This window comes from Lampris incognitus, chromosome 5 (genome assembly GCF_029633865.1).
Source record: "Lampris incognitus isolate fLamInc1 chromosome 5, fLamInc1.hap2, whole genome shotgun sequence".
Classification (NCBI taxonomy): domain Eukaryota; kingdom Metazoa; phylum Chordata; class Actinopteri; order Lampriformes; family Lampridae; genus Lampris; species Lampris incognitus.
The window spans coordinates 54,441,404-54,461,991 of record NC_079215.1 but is presented as its reverse complement, the minus strand read 5'-3'; the positions used below and the strand labels follow the sequence as shown (position 1 = coordinate 54,461,991).

The window sequence follows — 20,588 nt, the reverse complement described above, 5'->3', positions numbered from 1 at the left end:
TATTCACTCTTTGGGGCAAAAATAAGAGCTTTCAGTTGTAACTTAGATATAGTTAACAAAACAGAATTCTTATGCAGTAACTTTCAGATATATGCAACAAAACAGAATATGTATTCAGTAACTTTCAGATATATGTAACAACAGAATTTTGATGCAGTAACTTTTAACAATGCAAATGGGAGCGAGATCTCTTATTAAAATACAATAAATTACACTTGTGAAACAGATGTAATTAGAGAAAAAAGTCCTGTTACCCTTTATAGTTTAGGTAGATAAAGGTCTCAGTCACATTTGAGTAAAATAATCCTATTTCTATAAATGTCATAGGATCTTTTTTTAAAAATATTTTATTTTCACGGACCCCTTGCAATTACACCACGGACCACTAGGGGTCCGCGGACCTCCGGTTGAGAAACACTGCCCTAACGCTAGTTAGCTTTGTAGCTCGCTAGCTATCGTGCACACACCCCCGAGACTCCGGTTATTAACCCAATTGCTAGGTCCTTTTTTTCCTTTTAGCGCAAATGCCGAGATTGCTCCACCCCAGTTCTAACAGTGACCACTTGACACCATGTTTTATCAGGTTCACGGAGCATAAAGGAGACGCGCCGGGCACGACGTCCGGAACTAGAAAGACGCTTTATTTTCCGCCCAGTCTCGGTTATATATCCCACAGCGCCCCCCACGGGTGCCCATAACTACCTAACACAACACCTAAAACGATCAGGAGCGATCAAAATAACCGCGCGTAATTTGCGCGTCATCGTACGCGTCACGTCACCTGTGTTGTTGCGTCATTTCCTTCGCGACATTCAGTTCTTTTTTCTGTGTTTCTCTTTTTTTCCATTTCACGTTTTATAGGCCTTGTTACGTCTGTCAGATTGGCATGGTACCAATTCCCACAGAGTAGATCGTTTTTTGTTGTTACTGGACATTCCCCCCTCAATCCCAAGCCAACTATGTACAGATTGCAGCAAACAACATTTACAAAGGTTATCTGAAAATGACGTCGGCCTTGCAGTGTGTCCACTACCTTGTGGGGTTATAAAACAACGAGACAGGAGACGTGAGAGTGGACGTAGTCGAGGTAGTTTACTAGCCCCAACTTAGCACGTCACACATTCGACAACGACGCTGAACTGTGAACCGGAAGCGGAAGTGCATTATCTGACCCCCTCGCCTCTTCCCTTAAAGGTACACCGTCCTTTTAGGTGCGAATGTCTCTCGTTATATAGATGTGGGTCACCACAACCTTTTCATTTGCTCTTGTTTGTCTTATTCGCATCGTTTAACGGTGGAAATCGAGTTTGAATTCGAATTTCAAGTTGAATTTCACACAGCACCTCTGTGCGTTGGATGTAAAACACAGCAGGCTCTCTTCCGCCTCCGTTTGGTAAGTTTAGGTTGGCGGGGGGGGGGGTCCTCAGATTGACATCCTAATGCTGCTAACCCCATCAGCCCACCTATCTCCTGCAGCCAAAGGTGTTTCTGCAGACGTGTTTCTGTGACGAGTCATTAGTCACCAGGAAATCATTAGAAAGATAAAGCAAGCAGAGCCTGGATCCATCCAGAGCTAAATGTGTGTGTGTGTGTGTGTGTGTATGTGTGTGTGTGTGTGAGGGCGGCCCGCAGACTTGGGTGTCAGCGGGAGAGTGAATCGTGTGTGTGTGAGGATTGTGATAAAACCAGGTAACACACACGTGAGGTGGAGAGGATGGATGAGAGCAACCTTATGGCGACACACAGTAGGATGTTGGAAATAGTGGAACTGGGTCAAATAGTATCGTAGCAAATTACTCACAGAGTAACTCGCTTTTACGTTTCACTTTTGTTTGAGACTGCGTGGGGAGCCAGCGCGTGGGGTTGATTCATCAGCATGACTCAAACAGCGTAAGGTTATTTGTATGATGCATGGAATTATGCTGCTTTCTAAAATACTTCCCAGTGATTTCTCCAAACCATTGGCAAACTCAAGCTATCGCGTCCTCTGAGAATTTTTAAACAAATGCAAAATATGTACATGTAATTCAAATCTGGTATGGAAATACAAGATTGGCAGAGGGCCATCTAAAGCAGCTTTTCTGAGGCCAACTCTGCTGCAGTGAACGAGAAGAGACTTTTGCGTTTTTCCTGGTGCTCAAATGACCAACTTCCATGGCCATCACTGTGTGTCCATGCACTCTGAGGAAACCTAATGGAGAGGACAGCATGTAGGGTGACAATTCAAAAAGTGATGGCTGGGCGTCCAGTTAGCGTAGCGGTCTATTACGTTCCATACCAACACGGGGAATCGCCGGTTCGAACCCCCGTGTTACCTCAGGCTTGGTCGGGCGTCCCTGCGGACACATTTGGCCGTGTCTTGCGGGTGGGAAGCTGGATGTTGGTATGTGTCCTGGTCGCTGCACTAGCGCCTCCTCTGGTCAGTCGGGATGCCTGTTCTGTGGGGAAGGAGAACTGGGGGGAATAGTGTGATCCTCCAACGTGATACGTCCCCCTGGCGAAGCTCCTCACTGTCAGGTGAAAAGAAGCGGCTGGCGACTCCACATGTATCGGAGGAGGCATGTGGTAGTCTGCAGCCCTCCCCGGATCAGCAGAGGGGGTGGAGCAGCGACCGGGACGGCTCGGAAGATTGGGGTAATTGGCTGGATTCAATTGGGGAGAAAAAGAGAGGAGAAATCCGCCCCCCCCCCCAAAAAAAGCGATTACTGACTACTGACAAAGCAGTACAATTTTTTGATTCAAAATCCTGTTTGATGTCGATTTCAATATACCATTCAACAGGTTACTCAAAGATGGATGGTCTTCAATGACGCATCTTGCCAGCATTGCGTGCAACTAATCAGCAATAATCACTACTGCTAGCTCCAGTCAAGGGCCTCGGGCACTCCCGTTTGGTAGCACCTCATGGTGTGGTGCTACTAAATGAGACTTCACAAACTAATCTGACAACTGTTCTGCTGGTAATGGAAGCACTCTGGGAACCTGTGGGGGTGGTTTGCTGGTATGGGACAGTGCAGCCAGCGCATGGGGTGGTGGTGGAAAGTGTACAGTAAAGAAAGCAACTCTACTTTGGCTAATCCTGATAGTTCTTCTCTAACTATTGACAGTTCTGTACTTTCTCCATCGCCTCAGGTTAAGAGCCTGGGTGTCCACCTTGGACAGCACATTATCGTTTGAAGCTCACATCAACAATGTTACTCGGTCTGCATATCTACACGATATCGTCTTTGCCTGTCACTTACACCTAACAGCACCGCCATACTCATTCACACCCTGTTTACATCCCGTATTGACTACTGTAATTCTATCCTCTTTGTTCTTCCCCTCAAGTGTCTTCATAAACTTCAATTGTTCCAGAAATCAGCTGCCCGTATCATTACCAGAACACCATCTATAGATCATATCACTCCTGTTCTTCAGCAACTCCACTGGCTCCCTGTTAAATACCGTATTGACTTCAAGATCCTGCTTCTCACCTTTAAGGCCCTTAATAACCTAGCTCCTTCATATCTTTGTGAACTCCATCATATCCACACGCCCTCCCACACTCTCAGATCCTCTTCTGCTCTCCAACTCACTACACCATTGGCCCGCTTGACTACCATGGGGTCTAGAGCCTTCAGTCATTCTGCCCCCGCCTATGGAACTCTCTCCCACAAGACATTCACAACACTGACTCTCTTTCAGACTTCAAACCGCATCTTAAAACGTACCTTATCAAACTGGCATATTCAGTGTGAGCCAAGCTTCACTGAGTTTTGTGCAGATGATTTTATACTTACCTGTTGTATTAACTTTATATTGTCTACCCTGCTTTGTTTTGATTTTATGCTGTCAGATACAGTGCCGCTTGTTTTGTTTTTTAACTGTGTTCTGTAAGGTGTCCTTGAGTGCTCTGAAAGGTGCCCAGAATAAAATGTAATAACATGGCTATCAAGCAGAATTGAGATTGTTTACCAACACAATGTTTTGTGATGTGTACTAAATAACCATGAATACCGACACAATACTGGTCAAAGGTTCACACCCCTGCAGATGAGGTGAACTATCCAGCTATTAGAAGTATGGAGGAGAAGCTGGAACAGAAGAGAGCGCTAGTCATTATAAATAAGGTACTTTGTACATATGTGTACCCAAACACTGACCTGAGGCATCAGCTCAGGTTTGCTACTTTCCAGACGCTGCAAGGCCTCCAGGAGGTAGGGGGTCTCTCTGAAGGCCAGGAAGCCAGCTATGTAGGGTGCGGTCAGGGTCACCATCTGACTGTCCTCGTACAGCACCTGGCATGTGGGTAGGAGGTAGGCGGTCAGAAACGATCTGGCAAGTCAATCCTGGATCTAACATTCTATTTGTTTGTCAGCAGGGAAGCCTGGTGTTTAGAAAGCCATATTTTGATCAAAATATCACAGGTTTTGCGCTGTTATCAACATGGTGCCCTCCATCAGTGTTGTCCAGCACATCACTGGACCCGCTACTCTCAGCTAAATGCTCATGTGTACTGCAAAGTTTCAGCTGCAGTGGGTTCCACATACATTACATGGCCAAAAATATATGGACACACAAATATCACACACACACGTGCTGCTTGTTGAACACCTAATTCCAAAACCACAATATGATATGGAGTTGATCACCCCTTTACTGCTACATCCCACTATGTTTTGAAACATGGCTGCAAGGATTCACTCCCATTCAGCAACAAGAGTATTAGTGAGGTCGGGCACTGATGTTGGGGAGAAGGCCTGGCTCAGTCGGCGTTCCAATTCATCCCAATGGTGTTGGGTGGGGTTGAGGTCAGGGCTCTGTGTAGGCCAGTCAAGTTCTTCCACACCAAACTCAACAAAACTTGTCTTTATGGACCTCACTTTGTGCACGAGGGCACTGTCATAATGAAACAGGAAATGAACCCCCGAACTGTTGCCACAAAGTTGGAAGCCCACAATTCTCTAGAATGTCATTGTATGCTGTAGCATTAAGATTTCCCTTCATTGGAACCAAGAGGCCTTGCCAAAACCATGACAAACAGCCCCAAGACCATTATTCCTCCTCCACTAAAGATTACAGCTGGCACTATGTATTTAGGCAGGGAGCATACCCCTGGAATCCGCCAAACCCAGATCGGTGGGTCAGACTACCAGATAGTGAACCATGATTCATCACTACACAGAACACATTTCCACTGCTCCAGAGTCCTCTGGCGGTGTACTTTACTTCACTCGAGACGATGCTTTGCATTACCCATGGTGATTTTAGGCTAGTGTGCAAGTGCTGTGAAAGAGAATTAATATGAAGCATTAAGAGTTATAACTTATTCATTCATTGTGTATCATTGTGTAACTGTCTCTCTATACCATGTTGGTCAAATATCCTGAACAAAGGGCAAAGACCTTTCTCCAGAAAGGAAATGGGTAAATAATGCTCGAGAATGGGGTCTGGGAGGCCTTTCTTACTCCATATACAGACGTGTTTTACCGTGTCTTGGAATCCTATGTAACTGACCAGATGTTTAAACCAACCTATGGTACAATGTATAGGGAAAATGTATGGTTTAAGTTGACCAATGGGGAGACATTTCTTTGTTTAAGGAACGAGGTGAGGCTCTCTCTGTCCGGGGAGTGTGTGCAGGACATTGACCCCTGAAGTCTGCGGGTGTACCCTCCTATTGTATACAACACAACTCGTCTTTTATCATCAACCATCAGCGCTTCGTGTAATTATTTCTGAGCCTTGAGTGTTTACAAGCAATTTCCATGACCCCGCTTGGCCGTGGAAACCCATTTTATGAAGCTCCCGGTGAACAGTTCGTGTAATGATGTTGTTTCCAGAGGAAGTTTGTAACTGTAGTGAGTGTCGCCACTAAGGACAGACGAGTTTGACGTGTTACGCTTCATCACTTGGCGGTCTCATTCTGTGAGCTTGTTGTTGCTCTGCTTCACCGCTTAGCTGTTGTTGCTCCCAGATGTTTCCACTTAAGTATAAAAGACTTTTTGACAGGGGCAGATCTAGCAGGGCAGAAATTTGACCAACCAACTTGTTGGAAAGGTAGCATCCCATCATAGTGCGAAGTTTAAAGTCACTATTACTTTTCTTTTTTGGACCCCCCCCCCCCTCCCAATTGTATCCGGCCGATTACCCCACTCTTCTGAGCCGTGCCGGTCTCTGCTCCACCCCCTCCGCCGATCCGGGGAGGGCTGCAGACTACCCCACATGCTTCCTCCGATACATGTGGAGACGCCAGCCGCTTCTTTTCACCTGACAGTGAGGAGTTTCGCCAGGGGGACGTAGCGCGTGAGAGGATCACAAAATCCCCCCCAGTTCCCCCTCACCCCCAAACTGCACCCTGACTGACCAGAGGAGGCGCTAGTGTAGCGACCAGGCCACCCACATCTGGCTTCCCACCCGCAGACACGGCCAATTGTGTCAGTAGGGACGCCCGACCAAGCTGGAGGTAACACGGGGATTCGAACTGGCGATCCCCATGTTGGTAGGCAACGGAATAGACTGCCACGCTACCTGGACGCCCTATAAATCCATTTCATGATGACCTTTTTGACATGTGTTTGAGACCAAAGATGTATGTTAGGGTTGATACTCCTGTCTATGCCCCGGACCGAGGCAACAGGAAGAAATAACTGGAGTTTGTCCCCGGGTGCTGCACGGTGGCTGCTCCTAGCTACACAGCTAGGATGGGTTAAATGCAGAGAATGAATTTCGTTGTATGTATGTACAATGACAAAGCGTATTCCATTCTATTACTATACTTTGCTTCAGTCATCTGATCTTTGGTTGATCAGAACTGACTCAGTCTTTGACTTCCCATATCCGGTTATGCCTAATTTTGTGCATGCTTTGTTGCCTCCCTTTGGAAGTCAGTTAACTGCATCCCACAAGAACTGGAAGAATTTAATGACAGTTGTGGAAAACATGGAGTCGTCATTACGTCCTGCGTAACTCTGGCCTGGAAGCGGCCCATGAACCAAAAGTTGCATTTCTCAATTCTCTCACGAATAGTAATGTCAACAAAACCTCAGAATGAGCTTCCTGGTCATTGGAGGGTCAAAGCCGTTGTATCCAGTGGTAGTATTAACAGTGTTGTGCCTTATCTGGATTATATGGGGAAAAAAAATACTCTGAATTTTCTCTAAATCAAGCTAACAACCTCTCCTGTTTAAACGTGTTACTTATATTTTGCATAATAAAGGACATTTAAATGAACATTCAAATGTGCTGCACAGCTGTTTGAAATGGAGGGAAAGATTGTTGGGTGAGGAAAAAAACTAAATATGAACAAGAGGTGCGGAAAGAATGTTATGATTCATTTCATATATGCAGTTCAGTCATATTGGCCATTCCACCACTATTACCTGTGTGTCAGATGGGCGGAGGTTGCAGTATCAAGTAAATTGAAAGGAACAAGAGAACATAATCACATTATTGGAGAGCCTTTTCAGAGGAACATTTCATTTGCCGTGTTTTATGCTACCACAGAATTGGTTCATGTATCAAACGAAGAATGCAGACAAATGTCATTAATCACTTCGGGTTATGTTGCAGTATGTGCCAGTAGCCATAATATGGTACAGAGTATTGAGAAGGAAAGAGAAATGCTATTGCCAGGATGACAGAGGAAAATTGGGCCTCTCGAGGACACTTGAACAGAAGCAATTTAATAAAACTTGACAGATCTTTCCTTCCTTGGCTAATTACAAGTAGCTTTTTTTCCTTGAGTACTTTGCTTCAACTGCTTGACCTGATGAAGAGCACTTAGCAGTTGGATGAAACTAGTCAAGTCAAGTTAATTGTATTTGTGTAGCCCAATATCACAAATTACAATTTTGCTTCAGGGGGCTTCACAGCAATTCAACATCCTGTCCTTAAACCCTCGCACTGGATAAGGAACAACTCCCTAAAAAACAATTTAACAGGAAGAAAAAATAGGAAGAAACCTCAGGGAGAGCAACAGAGGATGGGGTCTCTCACCCAAGATGGACGGACATGCAATGGATGTTGTGTGTACAGAATAAAACACAATTTACAGAATAAAAGATTAAAAGAGGATAACAGAGTTATGATGGAATTGTAAGATATATGAAGAATAGGATGAGGAGGATGCCAAGCAGTGTCCAGATGTCACTGGAACAGCCTCGGACCTGAGCCACGCGACCACCATCACCATGTAGAGGACAAACTACACATACACACAGGGGAGACTCACATCACACCATTCACATACACGGAAGAGGCAAAAAAAAAAAGAAAAAAGTCAGGCATCGAGTGACAGAAAGATATAACATCGAAACACAATAATACAATTATGTGGCTTCACAAGATATATGAAAAATGTGATGAGGAGGATGCTAAGCAGTGTACAGGTAGCGACCACCATCACCATGGAGACAGACTACATGTGTCCACAGGAGAGACTCGCATCACACCATTCACATAAACCCGGAGAGGAGATAGGAGAAGACATTCAGAGAGAGAGAAAAGACATGTGAGAGAAGAGAACAGTTTGAAATAGTCAATAGTCTCTACGCTATAATCTCGTCAGCAGAACAGCGCTTGGTAAATTCACTGAGATGGAAACCAACCCATTATGCAGTGCAGGCTGTGAAGTAATCAATTTAAAGGCAACTAATTGTAGGTTAAGGCAAAAACGAATTTTATGGTTGGATTTAAAGGATTCAACAGACTGATTGTCTGGTGGCAGCAGGCAGGTTATTCCACAAGAATGGGGCCCGATAGGAAGAGGCTCTGCCACCAGCTGACTTCTTTTTAACTTTGGGTACACACAGGAGCCCTGTAATTTGAAAGCGGAGAGCTCGAGATGGAATATACAGTTGGAGGAGATCCAAAGGAGTTGAATCAAGTGCAACTGGACTTGGTATATATCCGTGAAGATGTTTCGCCTCTCATCCAAGAGGCTTCGTCAGTTCGTGCCTTTCTGACTAGACCAAGCTAGTCTGACTGGCTGGTGATGAAACTCAGAATTTATCCTCTAGGAGTCGTTGTCAGAGCTATTGATATGCGTGGCTCTTTGTGATCCGATGTTTACCAACGCCCGTCGCTAACAGAGCCATAGATATGAGTGGCTCTTTTGTGTACCAATGTATGGCCGCGCCCTTCGTTATCAGAGCTATTGATTTGCATTTGTTTAGCAGCGACGGTCGTTGGGGGTGTTAGTTTCGACCTCATTATTCAGTGGTCATGAGAGTCGTTGGAGCCATTAGTGACCGACTGTTGTTCTTGGAGGCTAGGCTTCTCGAGTCTCCTGGGTAGAGATGAAAGGACGGCATTGTAAGTGGGAGATAGGTGGTGTTGCAGACCTCCTCCTCTGTTGAGGGATGGTTTTTCCAGTTTCGCATAGATGGCTTCCTTCACCCCTCTTTCAAACCATCCATCTTCTCTGTCCAAAATGTGTACGTTGCTGGCCTCGAAGGAGTGTGTCTTCTCCTTTAGGTGTAGAACGACTGACAACGACTCCTAGAGGATACATTCTGAGTCTCATCACCAGCCAGTCAGACTAGCTTGGTCTAGTCAGAAAGGCACGAACTGAGGAAGCCTCTTGGATGAGAGGCGAAACGTCTTCACGGATATATACCAAGTCCAGTTGCACTTGATTCAACTCCTTTGGATAACCATGACCTGGATGAATGAGAACATTCACAGACAGTTTAAGGAGATCAGACATGTAAGATGGGGCAAGCCCATTTAGGATTTTTTAAGTCAGCAGAAGCACCTTGAAGTCTAACATGGATATGAAGCCAATGAAGGGAGGCAAGAATTGTTATAATATAGCCAAATTTTCGAGTTTTAGTTAGGATTCTAGCTAAAGCATTCTGAACCATCTGAAGACTTTTAGTACTACTAGCATGTGGCAGACTTGAAAACAGAACATTACAGTAATCTAGTCTGGATGAAATAAATGCATGTATGCATGTATTAGATTCTCTGCATCAGAGATAGACAGGCAAGACCGAAGTTTAGCTGTTATAAAAGTGAAAAAAGGCAGTCTTGGTAATTTCTTTAATGTGCTGTAAGATCTTTGGCTGCCACAATTTGTGAAATCACAGAGTTGTCGATTGTAATTACTTTTTTAAATTGGTGTCTGTGTCAGGCAGGACCAACGACCAGCATCTCAGTTTTATCCGAATTTAAAAGCAGGAAATTTAGTGACATCACATTTTTCACAGCAGCCAAGAAGGCCTCTAAATTAGTCATGACTAATTTAATTTGATGATGACTGGTGATCATTAGTCATCATCAGCCCTTATAGGCACATACAGCTGTGTATCATCTACATAGTAATATAAATTTATTCCATAACTGTGTATAATTTGGCTAAGAGGTGAAATATAAAGAGAGAAAAGTGGAGGACCAAGAACCAAGCCCTAAGATACACCATATTTAACGTGAGAGAATGTCGATGTTATATTATTATAGCAGACACACTGTGTTCTTCCAGATAAGTAGGACTTAAGCCAAGAGAGAGCTAAGCCAGAGACACCAAAATCACAATTTATTCTGTCTAATTAGTATACAGTGATCAATGATGTCAAAGGCTGTATTGAGGTCCAGCAGTAGAAGCACAGAGGTGGAACCAGAGTCCATAGTGAGAAAAAAAGATCACTGTGGTCAGATCAGTTTCAGTGGAGTGACAGGCCCTGAAAGCCGACTGAAAATGTTCATATAGATAGTTTTCTTCTATATGGGTCGAACGTTGTTGATATATAACTCTCTCTAGTACTTTAGAAAAGAATGGAAAATTAGAGACTGGTCGACAGTTATTAGGAGAACCTGGATCAAGGTGTAGTTCTTAAGTAGAGGCTTGACCACAGCTGTCTTAAAACTGCTGGGAACAGTGCCAGGAGTAAGTGATAAATTAACAATGTCCGGCATTGTAGGTCCCAGGAAAGGTCAAAGGTCTTTAAAAAGTTTCGCTTGTAAATGTTCAAGTGGGCAGGTAGTTGATTTAGCAGCTGACACAAGTTTAATCAAAGTATCAAGAAAGATAGTCTCAAAAGCTGTAATAACAAAGACTATCAGTGACTCGTTTTATAGATATGAATTTGGTAAGACAGGATCTGCAGAAGTAGCTGGAGTTGAAGAACTAAATTTGTTTATGATTATTGCAGAAAAAAATGAATGAATGACTGAAAGCGACTTTATTTAACACTGTATTCTTACAACGAATTGTATTCTTACAATGAATTTGTTCTCTGCATTTAACCCATCCTATTTTATAGGAGCAGTGGGCAGCTGCAGCGCCCGGGGGCCAACTCCAGTTCTTCTTTTCATTGCTTTGGTCAGGCACAGACAGGAGTATCAACCCTAACAACAACAACAACAAGAAAAAGTCTAGAAACTCATGGTCCATGGATGGTGAGCAGCTAATAGATGGCTGCTTTTTAGTAAATTTAGCTACAATGTCAAAGTAAAATCTGGAATTATGTTTATTAATATCCATTAAGCGAGAGAGATATGTTGCTTTTGCAGCAGCTAAAGCACGCTTGTATTTCAATAAACACTCATGCCAAGATGGGTAAAAAAAAAACTTCCAATTTTGATTTTCGCCATGTATGTTCCAGTCTCCTGCAGGCCTGCTTAAAAGCATGTGTCTTGTCATTAAACCAGGGTATAGGTCTCTTTAGTCACCTAGCTCTGGTAGTGAGAGGTGCAATTGAATCGAGGAGACTAGAGACTAGAAAGGGCCACATTTAAGTCACTAGTGAGATTTTCAACAGTGTCAGTCTCTACAGTGATAGGACTCAACACTTCAGTCAGCTGCTGGCCCAATGCAGCTACAGTGGATGGACCAATGTGGTGAGTGGCAATTACACAAGTGCTGACATTAACAGTACAGGCCAATAACGCTTCAAATTTAATGAGAAAATGATCTGACACAGCAGATGTGGTGAGATCAGAAACAGCTATTGCTTTAGAGAAAACCAATGAGTTGACTCTTGAACAAACTGAGCGAACCCAAGAGTATCAGCAAGTGCCAGAAAGGCTTTACTTAGAGGATCACCAGCCAGGCTTTGGTAGACAGTGATCTGATATTTATGAAATCAAATTTAAGCATCTTGTTGAAATGATCAGTAGTATGCAGAACTTTAGAGCTACCAATAGATGAAATATTAATTGGAATTAGACGCCTTGTATTATTACTTAATAATTTTGAGGACCTATGCTTTGAACGATGTGTGGTCACAGTTTTGATAACATTAGTTGTTTGGTTCTGTAGATTATTAGGTGCTTCATGGCTTACGGCCATACCACCCTGATAAAACCCAATCTCGTCCGATCTCGGAAGCTACGCAGGATTGGGCCTGGTTAGTACTTGGATGGGAGACCGCCTGGGAATACCAGGTGCTTTCCGTCCTTCAGATGAAATCTTAAACTGAGGTCCTGACTCACTGTGGTCAATAAAGATCCCATGGCACTTATCACAAAGAGTAGGGGGTTCCCCAGTGTCATAGTAAAATTCTCAACCTGGCTCTCTCCATCTGGCCACCTAATAATCCCCCCATGTAATTGGCTCAATGATTCCTCCCTCTTCACCTCAAGCTGATGTGTGGTGACTGTCTGGGACAAAATGGCTGCCATGCATCACCTAGGTGGGTGCTACACATTGGCGGTGGTTGAAGTGAGTTGCCTCCTTCAATGTGAAGCGCTTTAGCTGTCTAGAAAAGCACTATATGAATGTAATGATTATTATTACTATTATTATTATTACTATTCATTGCACATTTAACCACTGCCAGTGGTAGGAATCACTATTAGATTATTGTGATTCATGCATTTAGGAGAGGAGAGCTTGGGAGCAATACAGCAGGAAAGGAAGACGGTCTCAATGTTATAAACCAAGCTGTCAGTCTCGACAACAACATTTTGTAAACGTTTTGCTCCCTCACTAGTTACTAGTCAATGCATTACATAACAAGAGCCTGTACCAGGAATTATGCTGCATGCTCAGACAGGTAGGGTCTAATTTCCCTAATTTCAAGAATGTTAGTGTGTCTGACATTCTTGTGTCAGAAGTCGGGTTGTTGTGAAGCGTCTAGTGTGTTGGTGTAGTGTTCTGTGCCTGTCACATCTCACACTCAACCTTCACTGCTGGCTAGCAGAAATGCGAGGAGAGCCGCGCACATAAGTTTCTCCCTGCCAGTACATAGCCTCTCCAACAGCAAGCCCTGTGTAGTGCCTCCTCGTGGTGACACAATAACAGGGTACACTTTGGACCCTGGCTGAACTACAAGGGACTCGGAGGAGGTCTGGCCCCTAGACGTGCAGTACGCAGGCCCACCGGTGTGTGGATATTCCCTGATTCCCACGAACCAGCCCCCAGCTATGGGTTAAATATTGCCACTGCCTAGTGGATACCTCGGGAGAGGAATAGGCTATGGGAGTAAACCCCTACAGAAAATCAACATCTAGAGTGCTGTTGTTTTTCGTTTTTCTTGCCCTTTTGTATCTGTTTAAGTCAGAGAGTACTGTTGGCATCGTGTGTGGCTGCCGCTTCTCCCTCTCATAGCCCCCCCTTCCCATCCACCCCTGTATGTTTGTGCTATGTTTATCTGTTGTCTTGTTTCACCCCGTTTATTGTAAAGCGACATTGAGTGTTAGAAAAGCACTATATAATATTGATTTATTATTATATTATTATTATTAATAATTTTCCTGATGTTGTACAGGGCAAATCAGCACAACCGAGCAATCGAGGCCACGTGAACTTTAAAGGTTAATTGGTCATCAATCATGACTTCCAGGTTTCGGGCAGACTTTGTGGGCATGAGTTGGGTTGATCCGAGGTGGAAATTGATTTGTTGTTGTAAGGATGGACTGGCTGGGATGACAAGGAGCTCAATCTTAGATAGAATGCCACCTTCAGCTCAGCCTTTCATTCATGCAGAAATATCAGCAAGGCATGAAGATATCCGTGCCAAGACTGTGAGGTCATCTGGCTGGAATGATAGGAAGAGGGTATTGTCAGCATAGCAATGGTATGAGAAACCATGGGAGCGGATGATTACACCAAGTAAGGAGGTGTATATTGAGAAGAAAAGGGGACCGAGCACTGACCCTTGAGGTACCCCTGTGGATAAGCCATGCAGTTTGGACACTTCTCCCCTCAAAGATACTCTAAAAGATCTCCCTGAGAGGTAGGACTTGAACAAGTGGAGGGCAGATCCTGAGATACCAAGCTCAGTGAGTGTGGAGAGGAGGATTTGGTTAACCATGTCAAAGGCACCTGACAGATCTAGCAGCAATAAAGCTGAGGACTGACCAGTAGCTGTAGCCAAACTCAGTGATTCTATTACTGACAGGAGTGCAGTCTCAGTAGAGTGACCACGCTTAAAGCCAGACTGATTCGGATCATACAGATTGTTCTCAGAAAGGAATTCAGAGACTTGTTAAAGACAATGCACTCAAGTATTTTTGAAAGAAAGGGTAGGGGTTAAACCGGTCTGTAGTTTTCAACCTGGGCTGGGTTGAGTATAGGTTTTGTGAGCAGCAGGGTGACCCGAGCTTGCTTAAATGCAGTGGGGAACACACCCATTGTAAGTGAGGAGTTGATGATGCGTGTGATTGCGAGGTTAAGTGCAGGGGAAATGGTCTGTAGGAGGTTGGATGGTATCGGGTCTCGTGGACAAGTAGTGAATTAAGAGTCCAGCAGAAGCTTGGAGACTTCCTCCCCGGTCAGGAGGGAGAATGAGGTTAGTGAGGCACTGTTAGCTGGCAGCGGAACATGGAGTTGGTCAGGAGAACTGGTTACTGATGGCAGAAGCCATCAGTAACCTGAGGCGAACATGTCAGGAGTGAGCAGAGTGGAGGTTGGGGGAGGAGGCAGATTGAAGATTGAGTTAAAAGCAAAGAACATTTTTCGAACATCAGTGGTGCTACAGATCTTGTTCTGATAGCAAATGATAGTAAGTGTTGATAGCAGCTGTTTTTAAGCTGGAGGAGAATGACGTTAGAAGATGCTGATAGTCACTGAGGTCAGTGGACTCTGGTTTTACGCCATTTTCTCTCTGCTGCTCTGCGCCCCACCCTTTGCTCCCTAATGACCCCAGTGAGCCATGGACTAGGGGGGCATTACGAGCAGGTTTGGATGCTAGAGGGCAGTGATTGTTAAGAGAGGAATAAAATGTGCCTGTAGCCTCATTGACAGGGAGTGAAGAGAATTCACTATGAGGGGACATGGAAGCCAAGATCTCATGGAGAGCTGGGTCTGTGTAAGGGACTGCAATTTTTGGTGGAAGGAGACCCTTTGTGTAGGAATTTGAGGATGTCCCAGTAAGGAGGCCGTAAATTGAATAAAGAAGTGGTCTGACAGATGTAGGGGGTGACAGATTTGCTATGCAGCAGTTCCTAGTCAAGATCAGATCAAGAGTATTGCCCGCTTTGTGCGTGGGAGGAGTGGGGTCCTGTATGAGATTAAAGGAGTACAGAATAGACAGGAAGTCAGTCACTTGGGTTTTTTCAGTAAGGATATTCACGTTTCCCATGACAATCAGTGGTGTGTCATCATCAGGAATGGCTGAGAGTAACATGTTTAGTTCGACTCCAGTGTTCCCCAGTTGACACCCTGGTGGCCAGTATATGACAACCACAAATAGCTTAAAGGGAGCAGTAACCATTATTGTATGGTATTCAAAGAAGGAGTTGTTGCTTAGCGGAGAAAGCTTAGTGAATTTCCAGTCTTTCAAAATGAGGACACCTGTATTGCCCCCACACCCAACAGAACGGGGTGTGTGGGAGAAAGCAGTCATCAGAGAGTGCAGCGTTGTGGCAGTTTTCTGTGCATATCCAGGTTTCAGTCAGGGCTAGTACATGCATGTCTGACAGATTATCAAAGTGCTTGGATAAATTCTGTTTATCCAAGTGGTGTCCCTGAATAGAACATCAGAGCCCTCTTTTCCACTTCCTCCATATATAAGCTGGCCACTATAGGTGAAACTGGGGAACCCATTGAGCACCTAGGCCTCTACCTATGGTACTGCCCACTGTATATGAAATACATGAACTGAAGACACAGCTTCAGCAGCAGACACACTTGGCCAGTGTTACAGGTGGTCCTATTGCTCAGGGTGGGGTCGTCCTGTAAATTCATACGGACTACCTCCACTGCTTCATCAACAGGAACACACCTGAAGAGAGACATAACATCATAACATAACATCTTTGTCAGTGAATTCCTGGCCTGCTTGTACAGGTCCCTATCCCCACTGCTGTAGGCATCCTGCTTGGCCTGCCGAAGTTGTCTTAGTTTGGCTGTGAACCATGGCTTGTTATTGTTGTATGTGCTGAAGGTCTTGGTAGGCACACACTTCTTCACAAAAGCTGATGTAAGATGTCACAGTCTCAGTTAGTTCATCCAGGTTGCCAGTTGCAGCTACAAATACACTCCAGTTGGTGCAGTCAAAACAATCTTGCAGTTCCTGCTTTGTTTTGCTGATCCATTTATTCGCTGTTCTAACCACAGGCGTTGCAGATTTTAGTTTCTGCCTGCAGGTTGGAATAAGATGAACCAAGCAGTAATCAGAGTGCCCCAAAGCTGCCCGGGGGACAGAGCAATATGCATCTTTAACAATTTTCATCCAAACTTTTAGCTGGAATGTCCTAGGCTTGTTTTGGCTTACTCCAACTACCCCAGAGCAATTGTGAACACAACTGAGAAACAACACAAACCTCCAGGTCAGGGTAGTTGAGTACAACAAGCTGGGCGCAGGCATTGGCATGATCGTCTTTGATAAAGGACAGGTCCACTCCACCAACCCTCTCTAGGCCAGAGAAGTCGGGTCTCCTCTGCCAAGCTTCTGTGTCTTCCTCCACAACATGCTCTCTCAGACTGGCCTGCTCACTACACAGGGAGAAAAGATGGAAACAGGATTTTTCAATCAGTCAAAAGTTTACTTTATATATGAATATCGGCATGTGCGTATACACACAGACAAACACATATACACACACATACATCTCACACACACACACAAACATCATGATTAACATCCCAAGTTGTATCAATCAATCAATCAATCAATCTTTATTTATAGTCACTTCATACTGTAACGTGCATGGATAAGTAGACACGTTGGTCCTTGACTAACGGGTCGGACCCTTTAGTCGACTGGTTAACGTTGTCAATTGCGGAGCGGGAGACACGGGTTCACGTCCCGGCTGTGGCGACGGTCTTCCGGACTGCCCCCCGAATTCGCAACATTGGTGTCAGAAGTGGGATGGTGGGACCGTAAGGCCATCGGAAGCGCGTGCGCCCAGAGACGTGAGGGAGCTGATATGCTGAAGCGCGGGGACGGTGGTGGGCCTCAAACCCACCCAATCACCTTCTGTATCTTATTTCCTCTGAGACAGGAACCCAGTTCTTGCACCACTTAGAAAACTGGATTCTGCAGCTAAAACTGCAGAATCTAACACAGTAAAAGTAAAATTGCCACCTTACAACTCTAATTTGCAAGTTGAAATGACTGACAGGTGGCGCTGGATAATCAGTAGCTTCTGATCATTTGGGACCTAACAAACTGGGTTTTGTTTTTTTTTGGATCCAGGACTGTTTAACAGGCCACAATGACCCCTCAGTCTCATACTCAGATGGACCGTTATGGTGCCTGAGCCAGACACAGATCTGCCGGGGAGAGATGGCAGGGGAAGAACGACATGATAGGGAATCATGCTGTTGTCAGTGGCTTCTTCATAAGTCAGTCTAGCAGGGCTGCTGGTCCCACTCCACAGCTGAAAGCGGAGAGCTACAGCAGCAGGGAAAATCTCCCACTGCTTATGTGGTACATGACAAGACAGATAAAATGTAGACCTGGGGTTGAAGCTGTGGTCATCAGCTGAGGTGAGTTCCAATGAAGTACAGGACTGGATAGATAGATAGATATTTCATTTCACCTTATATATGCAAGTACATGAAGTGAAATGACAAATAAAGTGTTCCTAATTCCTGATTCCTGAGATAGATTGACTGACTGACTGACTGACTGACTGATTGATTGATTGATTGATTGATTTGATTTGATTGATTGATTGATCCTGGGGGCAAATTACAAAATGCTGCACCGCAGCAACACAATAACAGCAAGAACATAAAACATATTACAAAATATGGCAATAGAAACAAGACACTGTTGCACGTATAAAAATCCTTAAAACATACTTTTAAACAATGGTGGTCTAGTTGACAAACACTTTGTTGCATGGTGGTAGAATGAATTAAAAAGGAAGTAATAATGTGCAAAGGAGCCATCAACTATTATGTAACTGTTTCATACAGCTACATATGTACGATTGTATAGTGGAGTCAGTTTACTGACAGACTGAACACAGTGTTTTAGATCCATTAAGTTATGAAGACCTAGATACACAGTCAAATGTCTATGGGAGTCAAATGTGGGGGTTTCCAGTAATATAAGTTATTTTAATAATGACAAGAATAGCTGCAAAAGAGAAATAGTGGTTAAATGTTGTATGTGTGCGTGTGTGAGGCCATGTTCAGTTGCACTTTGTCTTTAAGCATAATCTGTGAAGACCTGACGTCTAAAGGTGTGTTTATGTGGTTTGGTCTATCAACATGTAGCCCTCTGACCTTTCCCACTGCTTGACCAGCTCTTCATCCGCGGACAGAGACATTGGGGCGGTCTGTCAATGTGAGTCGAGCCGCACAAAAACAGTCTTGTCAACCGGTCAGTTATACTTCCGTGTTTAGTCGTGACGTCACTCGACGGGAGGAGCCCGAGTGTTGACGCGCTGGGGCGGTTTTCCGCTCAGCGGTGTCGTTTGCGTTGGTCTCTTCTGCCATCTAGTGGATTTATAAAGAACGACAGGGGCTTAAATTGTCACGCACCAGGTGATTGCTTAAAGTAGTTAGGCGGCACTAAAGGTTGGATTAACACCCTCACCCAAGGGTAGATTAACAAATTGACAAGAAGCAACCCTTTGTAGCCCCGCCCCCTCCCCCCCTTGGGTTAATGGTGCTATGTGATCTATCTTAATCAAAGAACAGAGCAAGAAATCTATTATCGATTTTCATATTCTATCCATATTAGAGATTTGTATACACTTGGTTTAAGAAAATCTCTCATGTCAAGAAGAAGATGTAGGCCTTTGGCTACAGTTTTAAAAGGTGACTGAGTTTTTTTTTTTTGTTTTTTTTTAGAAGCTCCCCCTCCACTCACAAGGACACTAGTCCCCACCACCACCACCCACCAAATTAAATATTACCCTAACCTAAAATTGAACCTACTATGTGGAGCACTGCGACGACATGACAAGAAACATGACATGTCTCACCATCAGGTCAACATTGTGACTTTGTTTGAGAGATGGAGACAACTTAAAGCCTGAAGAGGAACTGGTTTTTTCTTTTGCAAGTGAGAAATGTTTACGAAAACAATGGAAAAAGTGGGCTGGATCGCCACTGTGTGCATCAGTTGCAGATTATAAATTTAACCTTATGGTAATCAGCAAGGTACGTCAGTCATGCAGCCAACCCCACGGCCAGGGGCAAAGCTGTCAATCACACCTTCAAGCTTGCTGTGAGTTGTGGGCATAGAGAGAATTGCTGTTTTGTTGAAGTTGGACTCAGCTGTAGTAATTATGTGTAATGCCATATTGTGGTCTTAAGTACCTGTTTATCCTGTTTGTTGTTGTTGCTGTGTTGTTCTTGTTGTTGTTTTAGTATGATGGGCATGGGGTTGAGTAAGGAGAAGCTGGTCTGCCTGGCTCGGCAGATCAACTCCAGACACAGGGAAGTGGTGATGGAGCAGCGCCAACAGCTCAACAGAGAACATGGCCAGTGGTTTGATGATCTGTTGGCCAGCTGGACCGCCAACAGGTGGAGATGGAAGGCAGCAGCTCTCATGGAGAGCCTCCGTATGGAGAACGAGGGGCTCCGGGACAAGATAGTGGAGATGGAGCACAACGTGGAGGCCCTGAGGAAACAGCGAGAGGAAGACAGAAAGCTGAGAGTGAGGAGTGTCATCAGATTGGAGGAGATGACGAATGATATCAGGGATGTTCTGGATGTGGCTGAAGAACAGCTCAAAGGGTATTGGATGGAGGAGGAGAGGAAGACAGACCTGAGGGAGAATTTGATGAGAAGGAGACAAGAGGTGAAAGAGAATGCACTAGACAGGAGAGACTCTGGTCGATGATATATGGTCTGTCATTGAGAGCTCGACAGCTGTTGACGATTCAACAGAGGGGGGCGAAAAAGCTAAGAGAAGATGCAACCGAGAATGTCACCAGAGTCAGCGTAAAGGGACCTCCGGAGTATGACATTTAGTCAGAACCCAGGCTGGACATTGCAGTGACCCCGGATATTGACGGCAAAACACACAAATCGTACTCTTGCTCCAACCCTCCCAACATCACTGCACCGCTGAAACACAGTGTCTCGTCTGAATGACCCAAGCAAGGTTGAAAGAGGAGAGCAGCTTTAAACTAGAACCACTGGGACTTCACTCCTACCTAAAACGACCATGGGCGGTCAAAATGACCGCCGGTTTTTAAACTCTATATTCTGTCAAGATAAATACCCAATTGAGATATTAATGCATTGCATATGT

General features: G+C 44.6%; 1 protein-coding gene and 1 pseudogene across 1 annotated transcript in view; one reads left to right on the top strand and one right to left on the bottom strand.

Moving 5' to 3' along the window:
* Positions 1-18,697, bottom strand: part of LOC130113276 (endonuclease V-like) — a 146,653-nt gene extending 127,956 nt beyond the window's left edge. Inside the window, 3 exon segments of the mRNA XM_056280844.1 lie at positions 4,146-4,280; positions 16,693-16,864; positions 18,608-18,697. Coding sequence (XP_056136819.1) covers positions 4,146-4,280; positions 16,693-16,864; positions 18,608-18,651 — 351 coding nt within the window. The 5' untranslated portion in view covers positions 18,652-18,697.
* On the top strand, positions 12,263-12,381 carry LOC130113513 (5S ribosomal RNA; annotated as a pseudogene).
* Positions 18,698-20,588: the final 1,891 nt, after the last annotated feature.